The sequence below is a fragment of the Pantherophis guttatus genome, chromosome 4 (genome assembly GCF_059756535.1).
Source record: "Pantherophis guttatus breed Tessera chromosome 4, ASM5975653v1, whole genome shotgun sequence".
NCBI classification, from domain to species: Eukaryota; Metazoa; Chordata; class Lepidosauria; order Squamata; family Colubridae; genus Pantherophis; species Pantherophis guttatus.
Window position 1 is genome coordinate 100,385,969 of NC_142066.1, and position 16,186 is coordinate 100,402,154.

The 16,186-nt window shown below is 42.2% G+C and overlaps 1 protein-coding gene across 8 annotated transcripts in view; it reads left to right on the plus strand.

Annotated features, from left to right (window-relative positions):
- CPNE4 (copine 4) overlaps positions 1–16,186 on the plus strand; it is a 517,058-nt gene that overhangs the window by 379,441 nt on the left and 121,431 nt on the right. For all 8 annotated transcript variants that reach the window (XM_060683625.2, XM_060683627.2, XM_060683626.2 and 5 more), the window contains one exon: positions 6,776–6,859. In XM_060683625.2, the coding sequence (XP_060539608.1) occupies positions 6,776–6,859 (84 nt within the window). The remainder of the gene's footprint in view (positions 1–6,775; positions 6,860–16,186) is intronic.

The following is a 16,186-nucleotide window of genomic DNA, read 5'->3' on the forward strand; positions in this document are numbered from 1 at the left end:
TAATCAAATTGAGATTGCCCAAACTTTTAAAAATGTCATTCCAATGGGAAAATCACCAACTGTTACTTATTCATAGGATGATGGCTACTTTCATTTGTCTTGCCATTTTAAAGCATCAGGCAGTGATGAACAAAATAATTTTACGTTATCTGAAAGGGAAAATTACACACACACACACACACACACACACACACACATTTGGACCTCTATTCAATATTTATCTTTATCGACTTCCGGTTTCTCTGCCTTCGGCGACGGCGGTGCCTTTCGGAGCTCCGCCAGCCCCGCCGCCCGTAGAGCCGCTTCGTTACTCAGAAGCGGCTTGAAAGCTTCAAAATCCTAAGGATTGAAGAAGTAGAGATCGCAGGGCACAGGTTGAGCCCCCGTTGTCCCCCAGGGAATTGTTTCTGGGGAGAGAACGGGTGTGGCTCCCTCCCAACCTGCGGAAACTCCGGGCGACGTGGGACGATTTTGCCTTCGCAAAACAAGCCGGCTGCAGGAAACGTAATTTGAAAAGAATCAGCTTTAAAAAACAGCGAACCTATCTGAACCCTGAAACTTGGAAACGCAAGTATCAGCGCTTTGTTGACTTTTCAAACTGAGACAAATTTGAGTGAGTGAAAGTGCTTTGAAAAAAAACATGGTGCTTAGCCTTAAAGTTAACGAGCCAATGAGTGTGGATTGGTGAAGTTATTTTGTGTTACAAGTTTCCAAGTTGTTGCAAAGTTGCCTTGTTTGCTATAAGAGAAGCAAGTGGAAAATTTCTCCCTTTTTAATATTGGACTTTGTTTTACTTTAGCTTTTAATTGATCAAATCTGGGGGACTTTTTTAGAAGTCTTTGTGCAGGAGGGAAAGGAAAAGGAACTTCCCTTTTTAGAAAATCCAGACTACGTGGCAGGATGGCTTCAAAGAAGCAGGAAGGGAAGGCAGCAGGGGGGGGATCCCCCACACATAAACAAGAAACGCAGCTTCCCTCTGCACAGCAGTTACAGACCCAGAAAAAAGAATTTGATGTGGGAGATTTAAAATAATTTATTTCTAAAACTCTGGATGATAAATTTTTAAAATGTCAACAGGAGATAGATGATAAACTTCAAAAATCACATCAGGAATTTATGCAGGAAATTAATGAAGTTAAAGACATGGTGAAACAGAATCAAAATAAGGTGACCAAAAAAATATCAGAAGTGGCGTCTGGCCTGGCAGAATTTATTGGGAAAGTTGATTTTAAAGTTGAAGAATTTAAATCAGAAGTTAATGTCAAGATGAAAGACAATGATTATAAAATTGATGAAGTTGACAATAAAATGCAGAGAATTGAAGATGAGATTGTTATGATACAATTCCGGGCGATGGAATTCGCCATACGGCTTCGGGGAATTCGAGAGGGGGAGAGACAGGATTTGAGACAAGTTTGTTCTGAAGCCTTGGCCAAGATTTTACAAGTTAATCCTGATGTGGTATTTCACAAAATAGATAAAAGCTATAGAGTGAACTCTTGGGTGGCCAGACAAAGACAACTGCCTAGAGATGTGGTCATATACTTTACAGATAGAGGAATTAGAAATGATATCCTGCAAAAATCTTTTCATACTTCTGTACAAGTGGGGGGTTCACGACTTGAAATCTTTAAAGAATTACCTCCTAAAATGCTGAAAGCCAGAAAAGAATTTGGTTTTCTTGTTAAGGAACTGAGAAATTTACAGATACCCTTCCGGTGGGACGCACCTGCTGGGATAATTTTTAGATATAAGGGAGAAGGATATCGGTTGAATACCGTGGAGAAGGCACAACACTTTTACACTACTATTCTTAAGGAAAGAACACCATCTCCACGTACATCCACAGTTTTGGAGATTAAAGAGAGTGAAGAGAGGCAATTGCAAGAACAGTCCAAGCAGGAATTAGAAGTAGTGCAAGGTGCAGAAGGAGGTTTTCTGAGTGAGCCCTTGTTTGATTCTTCTCCAATTTTGGATTTGATTCAGTTGACTGAAGTTAAAGATCAACGTATAACTAGAGCTCAATCTAAACTACTTAAACAAAAGCAACAACAACAACAGGAAAGACAAGACAAGAAGGCAGTTAAGAGTACTGTACAAGAGAGTGGAGCTATGGGAGGAGCGAGATCGAAGCTTTCGGATGATCTTCAAGCATTTTGCTCTGTGCTCCAGAAAGAGGCTGATGACCTTTAAGTGTTTATCTTGGAACGTCAATGGGTTGAACTCAGCCACAGAAAAGGAAGAAACTATTTACATATTTGAAACAATTTAATAATGATATAATATGTTTACAAGAAATGCATATTACAACTCAAGATCAAAAATATTTGATAAACTCAAAACTAGGAGCACATTTTATATCTTCAACTTCGCAGAAAAAGAATGGTGTGGTTATTTATGTAAATAAAAAGTTAACAGCTAAAGTTATAGAAGTAGATCAAGATGGTAGGTTTGTAGCAATTGAATTGTTTACAGCAAATGGCCAAATTCTTTTGATTGGAATTTATGCTCCCAATCAACAACAGGACTATTTTTATAAGATGTTACATACTAAAATATTGCAATGGGACTATAGATCTATTTTAATTATGGGAGACTGGAACGGAGTAATTGATTCTAAACTAGATAAAAAGAGTTTGGCAAAGTCTAGAATTAGACTACCACAGACTTTTTTTGATATGAAAGAAGATATGGAACTAAAAGATGTTTGGAGAATACATAACCCAAAAGAATTGGATTACACTTTCTTTTCTGATAGACATAGATCCTTTTCTAGGATTGATTTTATCCTGTTGTCAAATGATCTACTTGTTAAGACAAAAAGAACAAAGATTTTTCCAAGAACTTTGACTGACCATAGCCCTGTATGGATAGAAATTGAGATGGATAAGGTTGAGAGACGTTCTTGGAGATTAAATGAGAACTTGTTTAGATATGAAAAAAATACAATAGAACTTAAAAAGCATTTGAAAGAATTTTTTGAAACAAATTTGAATAAAGGTACCCCAATTGAAATTGTTTGGGACGCAAGTAAAGCTTATATGAGAGGGGTACTTATCTACATGAACTCTAAACATAGACTGTTCCGACAAAAGAAAAGATCTGAATTGGAAACGGAAATAAAGAACAAAGAACAGTTACTTATTAAAAACCCAACAGATGAAAGAATACGAAGTGCTATAAAACTTTTGAAAGACCAATTTCAAATGCTTATGGCGGAACAAGTTGCAACAAACTTACAATATGCGAAGCATAATACATTTTGCAATGCTAATAAACCGGGCAGATGGTTGGCTTACACATTAAGGAAAAAACAAAGTATACGGACTATTGATAGTATTGATATTGGAGGGAAAGAAATTTTTCAACAAAAATTAATTAAAGAAGCTTTTGTGGACTATTATACCAAACTATATGCCAAAGAGGAGCTGCAGAATGGACTTATAGAAAAATATTTAAATGACAAGAGAGTTACAAAAATTACTGATCAACAAAAGAAAAGAATGAATTACCCTATAACAGAGGAGGAGATAATAGCAGCAATTAAACAGTTAAAAACAGCTAAAGCTCCTGGTACGGATGGTTTGACCGCAGTGTATTACAAAACTTTACAAGCTGAAATGGTGGGACAACTTAGAGATTTATTTTGCAATATTCAACAAGGGGGTAAAATACCCCCATCATGGACAACTGCTTATATATCTTTGATACCAAAAGAACAAGTTGGTCCTAAAAAACCAGAGAATTATAGACCAATATCTCTTTTGAATACAGACTATAAAATCTATGCGAAAGTATTAGCCAACAGGTTGATGCCAGTAATCCAAAAGGTGATTCATGAGGACCAAGCGGGATTTATTGAGGGTAGATATATGAAGGACAATGTAAGGCAAGTAATAGATTTATTGGAATATCTTGATAAGAATAAACAGATTCCTGCAGTGCTGGTTTTTTTGGATGCAGAGAAGGCCTTTGATAGAGTGGATTGGAATTTTCTACTAAAGACTTTAAAAAAGATGGACTTTGGGGACCAATTTATACAGGCGATTTCAGCAATTTATCAAGAGCAAAAGGCACAGATTATTATTAATGGAAGTCTGACGACAGAGTTTAAAATTGAAAAAGGAACAAGACAGGGATGTCCGTTGTCCCCACTTTTATTTATTTTAACATTGGAAGTCTTGCTAAATACAATACGGGACTCTAAAATTTTGAAAGGCATAATGATAAGGCAAGAGGATTATAGAATAAAGGCATTTGCAGATGATCTGGTTGTTACCCTATCACAACCAATGGAATCAACAATCCTGATGAAGGACATTATACAAGACTATGGTAGAGTTTCAGGTTTTAGACTGAATTCAAAAAAGACTAAAATGATAGTTAAAAATATGACACAAGATCGTAAACATGAGCTTGAAAGGAGGGCAGGTTTTGAAATTGTACCTAAGGTAAAATATCTTGGAGTTCAGGTTGCAGAATCAAACATGAAATTGTTTCAAAATAATTATGAGGTGTTGTGGCGAGAGGTTCAGAAAGACATGGAGACTTGGAAAAAGCTGCAACTGTCTTTACTTGGAAGAATAGCAGCAGTTAAGATGAACATTTTGCCAAGATTTCTGTTTTTGTTTCAAATGATTCCGGTGCTTAAAAGTGATAAACAACTGAAAGTTTGGCAGTCTGGTGTGAATAAGTTTGTCTGGAACGAGAAGAAGCCGAGAGTGAAATTGAAAATTATGCAAGATGTTCCAGAAAGAGGAGGCCTTAAACTCCCAAACCTACAGTTATATTATGATGCAGCAGCTTTAACTTTAACAAGTGATTGGTTTGGAAGTAAAAAGACTGGAATATTGAATGCAGAAAGTTTTGATCTTGAATTTGGATGGCATGCTTATTTATTTTACGACGATAAAGTAGATAAAGTATTTAAAAGTCATATACTTAGAGACTCTTTGATGAGAGTTTGGAAGAAGCACCGACTCAAATGGGATTACAAAATACCGCTATGGCTGGATCTTGGTCATACTTTGTGGAATACAAATATAATGTCACTCGGGGGGGTTTTATATAAAGAGGTTCTTTTCACAGATGCGGGCAGATGGCAGCTGAAGACATTACAGACACTGTTGGATGAAGGGTTTAATTTAACTTGGTTACAATACAATCAACTACAACTGAGATGGAAAGAGGACCAAAAAACTGGTATTATGTTGCATGAGGAAGAATTGGTTAGACATATAAGAGAGAAAGGTCCAATGCATATTAAAAGGCTTTATAATGTTTTGTTAGAAAGAGATTCAGAAACGGAATTAGTTAAAGATTGTATGATTAAGTGGGCACAGAACTTTGAAGAACCAGTGATGCTGGAAACTTGGGAAAAAATTTGGGTTCAGAATGTTAAATTTACACAGTCGCAAAACCTGAGAGAAAATTTTTATAAAATGTTTTATAGATGGCATTTAGATCCTAAAAAGTTGTCATGTATGTACCCTAATGTTCAGCCAAAATGTTGGAGATGCGAATGTTTGGATGCTACGTATTATCATGTTTGGTGGACCTGTAGGAAAGTTAAGGCTTTTTGGATAAAAATTTGGTGGGTCATGCAGAATGTTTTGAGGAAAAAAATTCAATTTTCTCCACAGTTGTTTTTATTGGGTATAGTTAAGGGTTTTACACGGGGTGAAACAAAACTGATATTGTATATGATAACAGCAGCAAGATTGTTGATAGGTAAATACTGGAAGAATGAAGCTTTGCCCACTATCGAGGAATGGACTTTGAAGATGGCTAGTTTTGCAGAGATGGCGAAGATTTCAGCATATTTAAAAGATTGTTCACAAGAGACTTATGAATGGGAATGGAAAAGGTGGATAGACTATGTGCAGAACAAATACCAAACTAGAAAGTATCAAATAGCTTTTATTTGAAAATAATGTATTAGAAATATTTTAATGTAAAGAGACAAAGAGGAAAAATTATACAGGGGGAGGGATGGGTTCAAGCTTATATATCAGTGTTATTAGTTATGAGTACATAATAGGGAAGTCTGGGGGGGGAGGGTTAGGGAGGGTTAGGGAGGATGGGAAGTTTGGGGAGGGGGTGGTGGAAAAAAAGGGGTGAAAATGTAATTGTAAAACTTTTGCAATAAAAAAAAAATATTTATCTTTATCAATGACCTAAAACATATTCTGTTTTCTACAGAGAGATAAAGAAAACTCAATTAAATGAGTCAAAAAACTTCTTCATTCAGAAAAATGACTGAAGGCTGCATATTTATACGTGGCAAAAATATGTGAACTTTTGTTTTCAATAACTGGTGTGCCCTGTTGGCCAGAAATAACTGCAACTAAATATTTCCAATAATTATTGATCAGTCCTATAAATCAGCTTGGAGAATTTTAGTTCCTTGCCTCCCTATGGAATAGCTTCAATTCATGGATATTGATAGACTTCCTCATGAGAATTGCCCACTTCACGTCTTTCCAGATTAAAGTCAGGATTTTGCCTTGGCTAATCCAAGAAAGTAATTTTGTGCCAAGCTACCCTGGTCAAGAAGCAGCAAAGCCAGCCCAAACCATAATAGTGTCAACACTATTTCACAGCTATGATGAAGTTCTTTTACTGGAACATATGAAACTACTTGGAAAGAAACAGATATTGATTGAAAGATTAAACAAAAATTGCCTTTTCCCCTATTCAATAGTTAAGCAAATGAGATTGTGTAAAACAATCCAAGAGTTTTGACCATTAAAAAGTGCCATGTTTTCCATTTCAGGATTTCTTCAGCAAATCTGATCCCTTTCTGGAAATCTTCCGAATGAATGATGATGCAACCCAACAGCTTGTTCATAGGACTGAGGTAAGTTGAGAAATATCACACACATACACAAACATACTCATCTAAATAAATGTTTATTTGTAAACTCACAATTTCTTTTGACGGTATTGTTCTACTTGTGCCCCTCTTTTTTTAATACAGCCACTGAATTACAGCCAATGTGGTTCTTGTCTGTGATGCTACAGCAGAAATTTAGGCCTTCAAAAAGTGCTATATTATAAAAGTATTATATCCTGTTTCTAGGATGTGACTCAGTGGTGAAATCTATTTTTTTTTTTGCCACCGGTTCTGTGGGCGTGGCTTGGTGGGCATGGCTTGGTGGTGGGCATGTGACTGGGTGGGCATGGCCAACTTTTTTTACTTTTTAAAGCATTGTTAACTAGTAAAAAATGCTTTAAAAAGTAAAAAAAAATGTTCAAATGATCAGCACCTGACCAGTCTGACCCCCCTCGCCAAGCCAAGACCCAATGCCTCCTAGCCCCGAAGATTGCCCGCCTTTCTGGGCGATCTGGGCACTGCCATTCTGAGCCTGTGTGTGTGTGTGTGTGTGTGTGTGTGTGTGTGTCTTTGCTCCTGGTCTTTTGCAACAGTTCATGCCCGATGTCCCATCCCTGGCTGCTTGTCTTAAAGGCGCCTCCCAAGGAGTGTGATCTGGGGGTGGCTTCGGCCAGCCCGGCCCGGGCAAGGCCAGAAGGGGTGAATTCCCCAACTCCAGTTCAGCTAGCTGGGGACGAGAAGTCGGGCATGGGCTGCTGCAAAAGACTAGGAGCAAAGACACAAACACACACACACAACCCGGTTTTTAACGAGCAATGTAGGAAGCCAGACTTGCCTTTACAGGTATGAAAGCTTCCTCCAAATGGAAAAATGCTAGGAGCAAGCCTGTGCTTCTTTTTGCGCTTGCTCCTGGCATTTTTCCATTTGGAAGATGGAGAAGAGGAGGAAGAAGAAGACGAGGGCAATGATCCCAGGCGCGTGAAACAAGGCATGAAAATCTGCAGCAGGCAGCTCGGGAACCGGTAATAAAAAAATGCTTAAAAAGTTTTTAAAAAAAAGTTCCAAGGATTGTGCATCGCTCAGCTGATCGTTGGAACTTTTTTTAAAAAAAAAAATACTACCAGTTCGGCGAACCAATTGCACATTTTACTACCGATTCAGGCGAACCAGCCCGAACTAGTAGAATTTCACCCCTGGTGTAACTGAAGAGTGATAGCCTTGCTAAATTTAAGCTTAAAATTTAAGCTTGATTGTGGGCTAGGAAAACAGCAGGAGATATTTCAGTTCCATTCTTCTTCATTGTTACAATCTTAACCTAATTTCTCCTCTTCATGCTAGACTGTTTGATGCTGATGCAGTTATAAACAATCAGATCCTCACACTTGCTATTTGCATGGATGGGAAACTTCCACTGAAACAAATGGAAGCTCACTATCTTGCTAATTGCAGGCCTTGATCTAGATCAATGTTTCTCAATCTTGCAACTTTAAGATGTGTGAGCTTCTTAACTTCAAAAATTCTCCAGCCAGGATGGGGTAGAGAAAGCTGGGAGTTGAAGTTCACACATTTAATATTGCCAAAGCTGAGAAACATTAATGTAGATTATGACCAGAATAAAAAGCAATGTATTAGACCTCCCCTAGAGTACAGTTCCTGTTCATTCATTCTGGTTGCAAATATATATATATATATATGTACTATATATATATAGTACTCAAAAGCGAACCATACAAATAACACAATATGTATCTTTCTTTAATACAAAGAAATGATTTTAAAAATATTTGACTACACTATCAAAATATTTGCTCAAAAATGGAAAGTTGAATTCTTCAGTCTTTTAAAAGCAAAAGGGATTGTGAAGGCTTGATTTAACTGGAGTGGGAAGCTTTGGAGTTGTGCTGTGCCATTCTTTTGCTTCAATAGCATAATGAGCAAGTGCTTCAATACTCAAGGAATAAATAATCATTTAAATACTATCTGGAAAAGCTCACAAATGGTGCAAGTAGTATGGAAAATGTAATTGTACTTGGATTGCATGCATACTTTGGATAGTACAAACAGCACATTGCAATTGATCCATCTTTTCTCCTCATTTTCTGCTTTCATAAATGAAAATCAAGGGATCATAAAATAGCTAAAAAGTGTAATCATTCTTTGTATCAATGTGTCTCTGTCCAGTGATAAGATCAGAGCATAGTACAGTATATTGTGATCACATTATTACTTCCATGCTAGCGTAAATGTGATGTTGCCAGCAGTGTTCTGGAAAAATTATTTCTAGCACGTGACATTTATTGTAGCAAAATCTTCTCTCTGGAAATTTATTATTTAAGCAGAAAAGTAGTTGTTTCAGTCTAAACGGAAAGAAAACTATTGGAACAGTGACCAGGTGTGTCCTCACTCTCATTCACAAAACCCAAAATGCCAACTGAAAAGACATATATGTTACAAGATGGCTTTGTATAATAAAAATTGACCCATTTTATCCCCACTTCTAATCTTCTACCCAAAGACAGTCTATGGCTACTGAGCATGCCATCTTCTCGTTATGAGGTTGGGAGCAACTCACTTCCTTAGAGTCTTTCCATAAATATAGTTTGTATTCTAAGCTAACTAACATTTCCTCTTTGTTCCCTTAACTGACCCAAGAAGGAAAAAGTGTAGACAATTCCCACCCTTAAAACATTTGCTTGCCAAGCACTATCGGTTCTATTAATTCTTTCAACTGTTTTACTTCGATATTGCTGTTTCGTTGTTAACATAGCACTGTGGCAATTCTCATTGGACACATCCTTGAATATTCCAGCGGTGTTTGAATTTGAAATCATATGACAAAGATAGAACATTTGGGAAATTCCTATATTTATTCTGAGTTTTCTTAAGTGTTGACAAAGAGAATTAGAGAAAATCATTATGAAAATGGCAGTCATCTAGGTGCTTGCAAATGTGTAACAGAAGGAGACTTTCTAAGACAGTATTTTCCAATAGAATGTTTGTTCTAAGATTTAATCTAAGTTATTTTCCTTGTGCTTAGAATCTACATTGTAGTTTGATTTTTTGGGAATAATATACCGGTAGTTGTGACATCATGATATATATTTTCAAATAATTATGACCTTTAACTTTATCTTTCCCAGGCTAAAAACTGCATGCAATTCTTCAGCTCCATTTTTATGGCCTCCAAAAGGTCCAGAAATGTGCTGTTAAAATATAGTGGCAAAATATTCATCTTAGACTGCTTAAATCTTAGGGGGAGGAGAAAAGAAGGTTAATGAAATATATCTTTAAAATGCATAATCAGAGGTGGGTTGCTACCACTTCGGGAAAACCGTGGAAATTTGGCATGTTTTCCTGAACCGTTAGTGACCTTTGGCTTCCCCCTCACTCACCCCGCCCGCCTGATGCTCGCCCGCCCCGTCCAGCCACTACTTGCAGAATCTACCCCCATACTTCTGCTCACAGTATGCTGGCAAAGGTAAGGCGGAAGGGCACGGGTGGCCGGGGGAGGGAGAGTTGGTGGAAGGGTGATACCAGCAACAGGTGGTGGACCAATGCATGCAGGGAGGGAGGGGAGCGCGCAGAAGATCGTGGCACTGGAGCTCTTCCTGTGCGTTTCCCCCAGCTGGCCTGGCTTGGCCTGTGAGGGAAGCACGCAGGAGATCCTAGCTGCAGTTTACTCGTGAGCAACATTGACTGGGAGAGGCAGGGAGAAAGGCCAATGGTGCTCACTGTTAGATATCAAGTACAATTCAAATGAGCCAATCAGGAATTAGTCCTGAGAGCGGGAAATTAGAAGGCACGTCAGTGGTTGCAGCCGGGGACAGCCCCTTCCTATATAAAGGGTTGCCCGGGGTTTGAATGGCCATTGCTGTTTCTGGAGTTAAATAAAAGAGTTACAGTTACATTGTTTCGAGTCTTCCTTCAATCGCCCACGATTTAACATTGGCGACGAAGGTGGGATCTGAAGGAACAGGACTGCACATCAATCTCCAAGCAATCATCAGCCACCCATCCGATCCACCGAAACACTGGTCAGATCATCGGCTATCATGATGTCTGCAATCACACCGCCCGCTCCATTCAACCCAACCGGGGAAGATTGGGAAGCTTACATGGAGCGATTCTATATGTTCATGGAGGCGAACGATCTGCTGAGCTTATCAGAGCAGAGGAAGAGGGCCCTTTTCCTCACCCATTGCGGCCCGGCAGTGTTTAAAATGGCAAAAGCGCTTGCCGCCCCAGCCGATCTGAAGACCATGACCTGGACAACGTTGCAAGAAATACTCAAGGCACACTACGCACCACAAGCATCATCCCTGGTAAGAAGGCATGAGTTTTATCGGAGGGACCAAAGAGAGGGAGAGACAATCAGTGCGTTCGTGGCGACCTTGCGGGAAATAGCTGCCGCATGCGATTTCCTGAATCTAGAAGAGGCCATGAGGGACCGTCTAGTACTGGGACTGAGGGACCTCACGTTACAGAGTAGGTTGCTGGCCCGGCCTCAAATTACATTCAAGGAGGCCTTGGAAGAAGCATCCGCAACCGAAGCTTCCCAGAAATCGGCGGCGGCTATGAAGAAAATGAAAAGCGGGCCGCCCGTAAAGGAGGAGGCGGCCGTGCACTATGAAAGAGTGGAATCGGGTTCAGAGGAAGAGGACGAGGAGGATGAAGTCCATCACCTCCGAGCCGATCGCAAGGAGAGACAACAGGGGAAGAGAGAGGCCTGGTGCTCGGGATGCGAAGGGAACCACCCGAGAGCCGAATGCAGATTCCGGGACGCTATCTGCCAAAGATGCGAAAAGAAAGGGCACATAGTGAGGGTCTGCAGGGCATCCCAGCCAGCCTCAAGGAGGACCAGACCCCCCCGATCGCCAACAAACAACAGAAAATTCCAGACAAGTGGGAAGAGACAACCGTTCGGGCGAGGACAAAGAAACGATGACCATCGGGTGGATCGAGGCGAGACCCATCAAACCATCGTGATTGGCCATGCCAGCGCGGGAAGGGCAAATAAGATGGCGGCAACAGTCTTGATCGAGGGGAGACCCTGCAGAATGGAGGTGGACTCGGGATCCAGCCTATCGATGGTATCCTGGACAACAATCAAGAAGCTCCTGCCACACATCACAGCCCGCGACCTCAAACGACAGCACCTCACCCTCATCGACTACCAAGGGAACCGAATTCCTGTGGTAGGCATTGGCAAGTTCAACGTAGCCTACAAGACATTCAAAGCCACGCTACCCCTCACGATTGTGGACAGAGACCGGCCCAGCCTGCTGGGCATGGAGTGGTTCGAACCATTGGGGCTAGCCATCACCGGCGTCGATCACATCGGAAACGACACCTGGGAGGAGGACCTGATGAGGGAATTCGCAGAGGTCTTTAACAACGAGCTAGGCAAGTACAAAGGGTCCCCAATCTCATTCAATTTAGACCCCCAGGTAGCCCCAATCCGAATCAAACCCCGGAGAGTCCCTTTTGCGCTACGGCCAAAAATAGACGAACAATTAGATAAACTGGTCGCGCAGGGAGTGTTAGAGCCAATAGACCACGCGAGATGGGAAACCCCCATTGTGACACCGATTAAACCGGACGGGTCAGTACGCTTGTGCGGAGACTATAAAAGTACATTAAATAAGGCGCTCCAACAAAGCGCATACCCTGTACCTGTAGTCCAACACCTCTTGCATTCCTTGGGGAGGGGAAGAATCTTCGCAAAATTGGATTTAGCACAAGCATACCAGCAGCTGCCCGTAGATGAAGCCACCGCGGAAGCACAAACCATCGTTACACACAGGGGCGCATTCAAATGTAAGAGACTGCAATTTGGGGTGAGCGTAGCGCCCGGGCTTTTCCAAAGCCTGATGGAACGACTCCTACAGGGAATCGAGGGAGTCGTCCCATATTTCGACGATGTATTAATATCAGCAAGGGACACGACTCAATTGAAGCAGCGGCTGAGGGAGGTGCTGACAAGGTTCCAGAAAGTGGGACTCAAAGTTAAAAGGGACAAGTGCCAACTAGCAGAGACTCAGGTCGAGTTCCTGGGATACTTGATAGATGAGTCGGGAATTAGACCCACCCCCGGGAAGCTGAGAGCGATCAAGGAAGCACCCCCCCAAAAAAATAAAACCGAACTGCAGGCATTTTTGGGGTTGCTTAACTTTTATAATATCTTCCTACCGCAGAAAGCTACCACTGCTGAACCACTCCACCGGCTACTGGACAGGAAGGCAGAATGGAAATGGGGGGAGCGAGAGAGGAAAGCGTTTGAAGACATAAAGAACCTGTTAACGTCAGACAGAGTTTTAGTGCAATACAGCGGGACATTACCCATAAGACTAACTTGCGATGCATCCCCCTTCGGCATCGGAGCTGTATTGAGCCACAAGATGCCTAACGGAACAGAGGCCCACATGGCATTTTTCTCCCGGACTTTGTCAAAACCCGAACGGAACTATAGCCAATTGGACAAAGAGGCGTTAGCCGCAGTAGCCGGAATAAAAAGGTTCCATGAGTATCTCTACGGTCGGAGTTTTGAACTAATAACCGACCACAAGCCATTGTTAGGCATCATAGCAGGGGACAAACCAACACCCCCCGTTTTGTTGCCCAGAATGCTAAGATGGGTGGAGTTTCTGGCGGCCTACAACTACACACTGCTCCACCACCCGGGAAAATCAATCGACCATGCAGACGCCCTCAGCAGGTGCCCACTTCCAGAAACGGGGGAGGATCCAGCGCCAGCGATGACCACCCTGCTAATCGAGACGATGGAGGAAGCCCGAATTTCTGCAGCCGACATCGCGAGGGCCACCTCAAAGGACAAAATACTGGCGCGGATTTTAAATTGGATCTGGAAGGGGTGGCCGGAGGAAAAAGACATAAGCACAGAGTTCCTGCCATACAAACGGAGGCAAAATGAACTGTCAGGACTAAGGGGGTGCGTGTTGTGGGGGGATAGAGTCATTGTTCCAAACACACTAAGACAACAGACACTCAGATTACTCCACGACGGGCACCCGGGGATTGTGAGGATGAAAGCCCTGGCCAGAAGCTACGTGTGGTGGCCCGGGATGGACAAGGAAATCGAGACGTGGGTGTCCTCCTGCGCAAACTGCCAAGAGTCGAGGGCGGCACCAAACTCAGTCCCCGTCCACGACTGGGAAAACCCGGGAACACCATGGGCCAGATTGCACATCAACTTCGCAGGGCCGTGCAAAGGGAATACGTTCCTAGTCATCGTGGACGCATATTCAAAGTGGCTCGAAGTAGTGCTCATGTCGAAGACCACAGCAGACGCAGTGATTAAAGTATTGAAACGCCTATTCGCCACACATGGGATTCCCGACCTCATAGTCTCCGACAACGGGCCGCCGTTCACATCAAACACCTTCGAGATGTTCCTCGCTGACCAAGGAATAAGGCACGCCTTATCGGCCCCCAAAAAACCTTCGACGAATGGTTTGGCGGAACGGATGGTGAGATCTACAAAGGAGACGCTTATGAGATTAGGCCCAGGGGACATTCAGGCCAAATTAGATAAACTATTAGCCATCCAGCACATTACACCAAGCGCCACGACCCACCGAAGCCCAGCAGAATTATTAATGGGCCGTAAGCTGAGATCCCCTCTGGACAGACTGCACCCGCAGTACAGCACAGAGAAGCCAACCGACTCCACGAGCAGAATCCGAGAGTTCCAGCCAGGGGACAGAGTCTACGCAAAAAACCTGAGCGGAAACCCACTCTGGGTACCAGCAACAATAACCCAGGTGACGGGGCCCCTGTCCTACCGGGTCCAGACAACAGATGGCCAGCACTGGAAAAGGCACATCAACCAGCTCAGGGGAAGATTAACGAGAGTCGAGAGGGAAACCCAGCACAACAACCAGGGGGAAGGAAAAGACATGCAAGCGGTACCAGAGCGGGCCAATACACAAACGCCAGTTCTGGACACGCCTAACACCAGCCCGGAAGAAGATAACAGCGAACACGTACCTGAGTCCACGGAGGAGGCGACAGGCGCCGAAAGGAGCCGGCGGGGACAGCCAAGTAAAGTGGGAGAAGGAGGCGAATCCACGCCGGAGACTGAGTTCGAGAGAGTTCCAGAGCCCACACAGAGGGAGCAGCGGACCTCAACCTCTCAACCCGAAGACACCGGAACGACTGAACTGCGCAGGTCCGGTCGAACCTCCAAGCGACCCGCCTACTTACGCGACTACGTAGCATAGAGACCCCGGACGGGCGGACACTGAACTAGGGGGGAGGAGTGTTAGATATCAAGTACAGTTCAAATGAGCCAATCAGGAATTAGTCCTGAGAGCGGGAAATTAGAAGGCACGTCAGTGGTTGCAGCCGGGGACAGCCCCTTCCTATATAAAGGGTTGCCCGGGGTTTGAATGGCCATTGAATTGAATTGTATAGTTTATTGAATAGCCCGAAGGCCTTTTCAAACAAAACAGAAAAGAAAAGGGAAAAAGGTAAAACGGTTACAAAAATAGCAATTTAAAAATATATGATAGATGACGTTAAAATTTTACAATATCAATTTTCAATAGCCAAGACTAGATAACCCAAATAGGATAGCTCCTCTCTAACTGAGCTCATCTTCCTTACAATCGATAAAATGTTTTTTGATATAACTGGCTCATATTGCTGTCATTTTTTTAAGATATCGAGTGATCGCTCTTACCAGGGGAGGAGAGTCAGCCCTCAACAGAAATGCTAGTTTTTGGCTTATATTCCAGTGGGGAAATTTATTTATAATTGGGGACAGATATTGTTTTCTTACTTCTTGATAGAGACTACATTCGAATATTATATACGCCATGTCCTCCACGACGTTTACCCCACATATGCATATTCTTTTGTCATACGGGATTTTCCGATAGCGGCCGAATCTAACGTTTGTATCTAGAAGTTCGAATCTAAACTTAACAAATAACTGTCTCTCCACTGATGGCATTTCTAAATGTAAATACTTTTCCAGAGTGAAAGTTGTTTTAACTGCTGTCAGCAGTTTAAGGGAATGATTAGTTGAAAGGGTTGCCATGTCCATTTGCCCATGTATATCTTTAATCCGTTGTTTAACTTGGTTCAGTGTGTCACACAACGGGAACCCTACGCCATATCGGTTCAATATTTCTGACAGCCGGGTTAGCCAGGAATACCTTTGAGGATTTGAAATCTGCTGTTCCTCTAGACATATTTTGGGGAGTCTGCTGGCATCCATCTGGGTCATTTTTAGCCAGTAGGCTACCGCCCTAGTGATTGTATAGGTGTACAGTGAGAAATGTCCCAATTCAGCTCTGACGGCTGCAGCTGAAGTGGAATTGTTTACCC